The sequence below is a fragment of the Ipomoea triloba genome, chromosome 15, assembly GCF_003576645.1.
Source record: "Ipomoea triloba cultivar NCNSP0323 chromosome 15, ASM357664v1".
In the NCBI taxonomy this organism is placed as follows: domain Eukaryota; kingdom Viridiplantae; phylum Streptophyta; class Magnoliopsida; order Solanales; family Convolvulaceae; genus Ipomoea; species Ipomoea triloba.
In genome coordinates this window covers 13,514,266-13,522,363 of record NC_044930.1, presented here as the reverse complement: position 1 = coordinate 13,522,363, position 8,098 = coordinate 13,514,266, and the positions used below count along the sequence as shown (strand labels likewise).

Below are 8,098 nucleotides of genomic sequence, written 5' to 3'. Positions count from 1 at the left end.
TAAAACATTAGAAAACATAATCAATTGTATAAATAAGGTTCTTTTTTTTTCGAGTACTACTGACTCTATTACAAAGAAGGTTCTAGGTCTCAAGTAGTTTAGAAAACATAATCTAAAGTAGTTTAGAAGTTTCCTAAGGGAGAAATCCCTCCTGGCTTGTATAAATAGGGATTCTAGGTCTCAAGAAAGAGGAGGAGCAAGCTAGTACACTTATAAGCAACCCATTGTACTAAAAAACAATTGGTAATCTAAAGAGGGTCGAAAGGTTACTCTAATTTTCCGGTAGTGTTAGTCGATTTTTTGGTGGTGTTGGCCTGCCTCCGACGCGACTGTCCTCCAACGGAACTCTGCCCTCCTCCGACGCGGCTCTCCTCTGACAGTCATACGGCGGTCAGTTCACTCCCAAGACGGAGTCACCAAAGTCGTCTGTTGGATCATGCCCATCACCTCGATCTAGAGTAAGCCTTCTTGATCTCAAAGACTACCATTTCAATATATTTTGTTTATGATGTGCAATTTTAGTGTATATTTGGAGCCCTTAGCTTACAGTACATTTTTGAGCGAAAATATATTTTCTATTGTGTAGAAAATGTGCTGCTTGGTTCTATTTAGGTTTGTTTTTGTATGTGGCTTGTTTTTTTTTTTTTTTTTGCTTAATTGATAGTGGGTGTGTTGGATATGTTGTCTATGTTGTAGGGTTTTTGTGTTTTATATATAGGAGAATAGTACAACAAAGAACATTTTCAATGTGATTAATTTGAATTTGTGTAGTGAGCAACATCATTTTAGAAACAAATATCTTACAACCCAATAATATAAATATCATTATCAATGCAACAAATACAAATAGTTCTAACAAATGAGTCAATTGTGTTGTGTCTAGGATGCATATTTGCTTAAATGAATAAACCACCATCCATAAAACTAGCAATGCCCAACAAATCTTTCACTGAAACCTCAATAGAGTCAATTGTGCTATCCATTATTTGTTAGTGCATTATTACAACATATATATGATCTTATTCATTAGCATTTTTTTTACATTATATTTCATCTATTATGCATGATGGTGCATGTAAATTCTCTGATCTTGTAATTTTCACTTTTACACCACATGCTTTTGACATCACTTTAATGCCCTTTAATTTGTTAAAAGGAGTGGTGTGCATCAGTGCATGCATCATTCATATCAGATCATGCACAAAGGTAGTGTAGTGATGATAGAAGAATATATGTAGCCATATTCAAATCTTCTTATTATGCACCCGGGCTAGTTTGAGTGCAGTGCAGTGCATTAATTAGTTTTGAATTGGCCCTACAATCATTCTTCTTGAGATTTATGTTGCAAAATAATTATTACAAAGTTCGGTGGAGTGGAGGACTCTTGTAGGATGCTCTGTTCTGTTTTGTTAAGCCTACTTGATGGGTAGATGATGTTTCAATCTTGTTCATATTTGTTTTGATAAAAATAAAAATAAAAAAGTCACCTTGACTACTAAATTGAAGCTGCCCAATTTGACTACTAATCTTCTTTTTATTTTTCTCTTCTCGAAATAGCAAATACATGATGATTTACTATTATAATGTGTACTGTAGTTTGCCATTCAGTATATGTGTAGGAAATAGCAAATACATGCTGATTTAATATTATAACTTACATTTAGATTAATAACGTGGAAGAAACAACGGAGGAAGAGGCAAAATGACCTGATGTTAGGAACCCCAAGTTACTGATAGATTTTAATGATACCAAAAACCCGAGGAGATCCCCAATTTTTGGATTGTCTTTTAGAATAGGTTTTCGATCTCATATCTTAGTCATAAAGGCTGACCGAATCCTTAATAACGAATCATCATTGAGATATCTCTCATGAAAAAGATTCAAGTCACTAACATTGAAGCCTTGAAGAATCAAACCAAAGGGTTGAAGATCTGAAGAACCGAAGTGTCGAAGGCTTGAAGAACCGAAGACTAGGATTACAGGCCGAAGAATGGAAGGGCCAAGCTCTTATGACCGAGTAATCAAACTGTGATTGTCTCGAGGAGATTAAAAGGAATTATAAGGTCAATCATTCTCTCGCACAACCAAGACAAAGACATTCTCTGATAAGTTGTCTTATCTATTGCCTTGAGAATGGGTATAACTGAATATCAAATCGGGTCCTATGCAACGATCACAAGGAGCATTTAATGATTGTCACCTTTTTGTGGGACAAAAGACAAATTGTCCTTGCATAAAAGTGAACAAACGGCTAGAAAGTACTGACATTCTGAAAAAGGTGAAAACCTTACCCATTGGATATTACACACTGAACAATAGGTTTGAATTTCACATTCCCTCCAACGGATCTGAAATTCCACCTATAAATACCCTTGTCCCATCTCACTTTGACAATGTTGAAAAAGCGAAATATTGTCTAGCAAGTAAACTGCTCTCAGTGTGATATTCAAAAGCATACAAGTGATATTTAGATAGAAGAAGTTCTTGTGTGATTAAGAAGCTCATCAAGTAAACTAATCACAAGAATTTCAAGTTGGAGAAACATCACAACCTTTCAACCATCTCTACAAGTGAAATAGAAAGAGGCGGAGTAAACTTGGAAGAAGTTGAAAAACCTACATCAACGTGACGGCCGGGCTGAGTGATCAAAGGAGCACGTTGTAACGGAGTTTGTACTATTAAGGGGAATATAGTGCAAACCTTCACGAGTTGTGAATAAGAGTGGAGTAGGCTTAGTTAACAGCCGAACCACTATAAAAATCTCTCTCTCTCTATCTCTTTTATTTATTTTATGTATTGCATTACATATCCCACTCAAACGTAATACCTTTTATAAGAATATCCTAAGTGCAAAGTAAAACTAAAATTTGATATATTCTTTCCGCTGCGATATAACTCTTTTGAAAAAGTTTTCAAAAACCCCTTGTGAGTCTATTCAACCCCCCCCCCCTTCTAGACTCACACCGTTACCACCGGGACCAACACCTGATATAGTTGTAATAAAATTTTTGAGAATTTTGAATGAAAGAGTAAAAAAAATCCCGATGGACAACTTTCATTAAAACCTTCAGACTGGAATGATGTTGATCGGGAGATGATGGAGTCAATTGGTCTTAGTTACGAGATGAGTAAACTTAAAGGAAAGTGTAACAGGCTGAAATTGATGTACAAGCAGTTTTCTGAGTTGATTTCTCATACGGGGGTAACATACAATTCACTTACAAACATTGTGGAGGCATGTGAGGATACATGGAAAAAATTCTACGCGGTATGAACCCAAACTCTAGTTATATTGTTTTAATAATGGTAGTGAATTATTTAATTGAATTGTTTTATTGTTTCATTGAAACAGAAGCATGCTAAATTCAAGTCTTATAAGAGAAATGGTTGCAAAGACTACGAGCTAGCGGCTGAGGTATTTGCCCAATCTGTTGCTACTGGAAGTCTTGCTAACTCATCCATGCAAATGCCACTTAACTCTGATGAGGAACGCCTTGCTGAGGATGAGTTCTTACATGTTGCAAGACTATCTAGTTCAATAGGGAAAAGGAGTTTGGATGAGATGATGGATATTGTTGGTAGCACGAGGAAGAGCACTAACAAGAAGTTGAGGGAAAAGATAAGTAATGCAATGGATACTGTTAGTTTGAATATGACTTCAAAAAAACAATGCCGAAAAGCCAGGGAAGATGCTAGTATGATGAGTACGGCCACGGCTACCCCATATACCATGAAAGCTTGTATTGAGGTTCTGAAAAACATGAGTGGGATTCCCCAAGCTGCCATTAATGTTGCTTTCAAGTGTTTGGCAAATGCTGACTTGCGTGAGGGGTTCATAGAAATGCCTCCTGAATGGCAATGTAAATGGGTGTTATCTTTGAAGTGAATGTGTTAGATAAACTTTTTGTTGTTGTTACTTTGTTATTAACTATTAGCTTAATATGATGTTGTTGTTGCTGTTGTTGTTAGTGCTTTGGACTTTATAATGACATTTGTTACTGCTAAGGAATTTAAATGAGAGTTGTTGTATGTGATTCAACTTTATTAGCACTTTGTATTAATATAATAGTTTCAAAGATCTGTTGCTAATTTTTTTTACAATTGTTTGTTACACTTCATATTGCAGGATAATGTCACAACAGAGTTTTTCTAGTTCTAATAGCTATAGTGACAGTGATGATGATGATTATGCAGCCATACTTATGATTATTGTTGTATGCGTATTGATGGATGACGTAGAGACGACTCCATGTAGAACCTCAATCCTTTCAAGTAAGGATTATATAACTGAAGTGTTGAACGGAAATAGTGCTAGGTGTTATGAATCATTTAGGATGGTGCCACGTGTGTTCAAAAGTCTATGTGAGACATTGAAGGGATTGGAAATGTTAAAAGATACAATACATGTTCAAGTGGAGGAACAATTATCAATGGGTCTCCTAGTTCTCACGCATATATTAACACACCGTGTAATTTCTGGGTGATTTCAACATTCTACTAGAACTGTACATAATTGTGTGAAGTGTGTGGTACGTGCACTTGTACGGTTGGGACGCGAAATAATAAAGCCAGTTAATAGAGGAACAGTGCAACCAGAAATATTGGGAAATCCAAAATGGTATCCATATTTTGAGGTATGATTGGTAGTTGTACAAAATTATAATAAAATTAGTGTAGTTATTTATGTAAATTATGTAATAATATTACATTCTTTGTGATAGAAATGTCTAGGTGCTATAGATGGAGCGCATGTAGCAGCTTGGGCACCTGCATCAAGGCCAACTACATTTCGAGGTAGAAAAGGAGGAATGGTGACTCAAAATTTCATGGCGGTTTGCTCGCATGACATGATGTTTACATTCGTATATGCGGGTTGGGAAGGAAGTGTGAATGATTCTCGCATATTCTTAGATGCACTTTCAAAGCCTGAAATTGGGTTTCTCATGTCACCTGAAGGTGAGAGCAATCGACTAAACTTAATTTATTAACTTAGTGCATTCATTAATTTAGCGTATTTAAATTAAATTTAAATAAATAAGTTAGTACTTCTTTAAGTATAGTCTATTTCTCGAATTAATAGGTCATTACTATGTTGTTGATGGTGGTTACCCAAATATACCTGGTTTTTTGGCACCATACCGCTGGGAGGCTTATCACTTGAATGAGTTTCGCGGCCAAGGACGAATCCGAAATAAGCAAGCTCTATTTAATTATCGACACTCATCATTGCGGAATGTGATTGAGAGATGTTTTGGACTTTAAAGGCAAGATTTCCAATTCTAAAGTCCATTAATGCTTACCCATTGGTTAGACAAAGCCAAATCCCTATTGCATGTTGTGCATTACACAATTTCATACGATTGAAAGATATGGATGATCAATTAGCTAGCATGTATGGCATGCAAGATATGATTTTGGATGATGATGGTGGAAGCACCAGTGGAGTTGGAAATGATACCATACAATTAGATATGAGTCAACAACATCAAATGCTACAAGTGCGTGAAGACATTGCAAATGCAACATGGGCAAATTATAATAATTGATGATGTACTCAATTTTATTTGTAATGTTTTGTAATAACATTTTGTCATGAAATAACTTAATCTTAATTAATTGGTAGTCATTTTATTTATTTAGTTTTTGTGTGTATATATATAGAGTACATAATTAACTAAGTGGAAAATGAATTTCAAAAATCAGTACTGGTAAACAAGTTTTCAAAACTGAAAAATTAAAAATAGAGAATGAAAACATAAAATAGAAAACAATTTTCTGTTAGTAAACAGGCCCTAAGATTTTCCATTGTTTGGTTAGATAGAAAACATTTTCCTTGGCCACTCCTTGGTATTTTCTTTTACATGGAAAACAAGGAGGACAATTATGCCCTCACTAACTTTCTTTAATTATCATTATTATTGTTGTTGTTATTATTGTGTAGGGGTATAATTATCTTTATACTCATTAATCCTTACAATTCCAAATTCAACCAAACAATGGAAGTTATATTCCCAGTAATTTCTTTTCATGAATCAAACAATGGAATCTATTTTCCTGATAATTTATTTTTCATGGAATTTGAATTTGGTTTCCTTCAAATATTTTCCAGCGAACCATGCGGGCTGGCTCCACTTTCGCATCACCAAAAAAATATATTTTGTTTTATCAATAAAAAATTATTTTCTACAATTAATATATTTATCAAAATAAAAAATAATATAAAGTATTAAAAAATAAAAAAATTTCACATTTCATCAAATTATTTTACATAATTTGAAATTAAAATAATTTGTTGTACTCAATTATTCAAAAAAAAAAATCCTTACATGATTTCAATTATATTTTCCTCATCTCTAATCAATTGGCCTTGTATATTTTTAAGCATAGATATACTGAAGTAAAATACATACTACCTCCGTCCTAAAATGGTTGTCTGGTTCGTTTAACGAGGCTTGACTGAAATAATTTTTAATCTAATTTTTCATATTATTAAATTTAACATTAATATATAAAATTTATATATTTAGAACTGCATTAAAAGTACTATTAAACACAAAAAATTAAATTTAAAAATAATAAAAAATTACTAAAGAAAATAAGTAAAGAAGGAAGGGTTGGTTTGACCAATAAATAGTAAATAGGACAGGTAAAATGGGACAGAGAGAGTATTATTTTTAATTTTTTCAATAATTTTAAAAATACAAATTATTTATTTAAATTAAATATAAAATAAAAATATAAATTTGAAGTAAAACAAATATTATTAGAATTATATAATAATTTATTTTTTAACAAAATAATAATAATAATAATAAACACAAAAATAGCTTTGCAAGTCTGAATTTGTCAGAATTGTAAAGTCACTCTAGCTCGCAAGAGTCGGCAAATAGCCTTAAGCTATCCTTATTCATAAAATACTTTCTCAATTTTAAAAGTGAGTTATTATTTTAAATCATTGAATTTGTAATTCACTTAATATTTTATTTATATTTATGAAATTCTCTTTCAATTTAAAAAATAGTTGGACTTCCACATCAATACATCATATTATATTAAAATAACAAATTAAAAAAAAAAAGTACAAACAACTGCCACAATCTTTTGCAAGCTTTCATATTTAGAAAAGCTTACAAACCACATGATAAAAAAATTCACATAAATTTATACTCCGTAATTGATATTAATTTCAAGGATGAAGACAACCTTAGAATTGATACTGAGTTCTATTACATGAACTCTCAAATCTTATTTTCTAAATTTTACCTTAAATTTTAATCCCTGATGTAACGGACATTGATATACAATCTTTTTTATGTGTCTATATCAAAATTTTGTGTGTGAAAATAAAAGTTGAGAAAAGAAGATGAGAGTACCAGTAGTATTTCACTATTTCCATTTACAAGGCCGACACCGTTTTTATAAATAAATGAGGTCATACCAAAAGTATAAGCGCAATCTTTAATGGTGAATAGTATTGGTAGTGAATGGTACAAGTTTCAAGTTATTTCTGCAGATTCACTGATTCAGGGCTGGAGACATCATCTGTGCCGTTGAGGAAATAAAATGCTTTTGTTATGCTCCATTAATTAGGTCCTAATTATTAGGAGAGAGAATTGATTTGGGATAAAACTGATTAGTTTTAAGATTAATTGTATTTTTTTTTTAAAAAATTTCTTAAATTGCAAGGTCAAAAATTAATATTAAATCTTTTAAAAATTGAGATAATGTGCTATTGCCTTTTTTACCGGCCCTAAAATCCAACCATGTACATTTACAAAAGGCTTTAACAAAACTATTTTTTTTTTAAGTACTACTAACTCTGTTATAATGACTCTGTTTGGCATATCTTATTTAGGAGCTTATAGCTTATTTTAAGTTACTAATAAGCTATAAGCTCTGTTTGGTAATGTTCTCAAAATAAGCTAGTAGCTTAAAATAAGAGCTTATTTTGAAACTCTACTTGGGGTAACTTTTCAAAATAAGCTAGTAGTTTTTTAACTTTTTTCCATCTTTATCCTTATTATTTTAAATAAATGGCATTCTTTACCCCTCTCAATTAAAACCCTTTTGACATTTTCTTTTCATTATGTTTGGTTG

At 32.3% G+C, this 8,098-nt stretch overlaps 1 protein-coding gene across 1 annotated transcript; it reads left to right on the top strand.

Annotated features, from left to right (window-relative positions):
• The first annotated feature begins 3,098 nt into the window (after positions 1-3,098).
• LOC116005724 lies at positions 3,099-5,263 on the top strand. The gene is made up of 6 exons (XM_031245966.1): positions 3,099-3,269; positions 3,354-3,856; positions 4,128-4,215; positions 4,525-4,635; positions 4,723-4,957; positions 5,082-5,263. Exons 1-6 carry the CDS (start codon positions 3,099-3,101, stop codon positions 5,261-5,263), a joined length of 1,290 nt encoding a protein of 429 aa, XP_031101826.1.
• Positions 5,264-8,098: the final 2,835 nt, after the last annotated feature.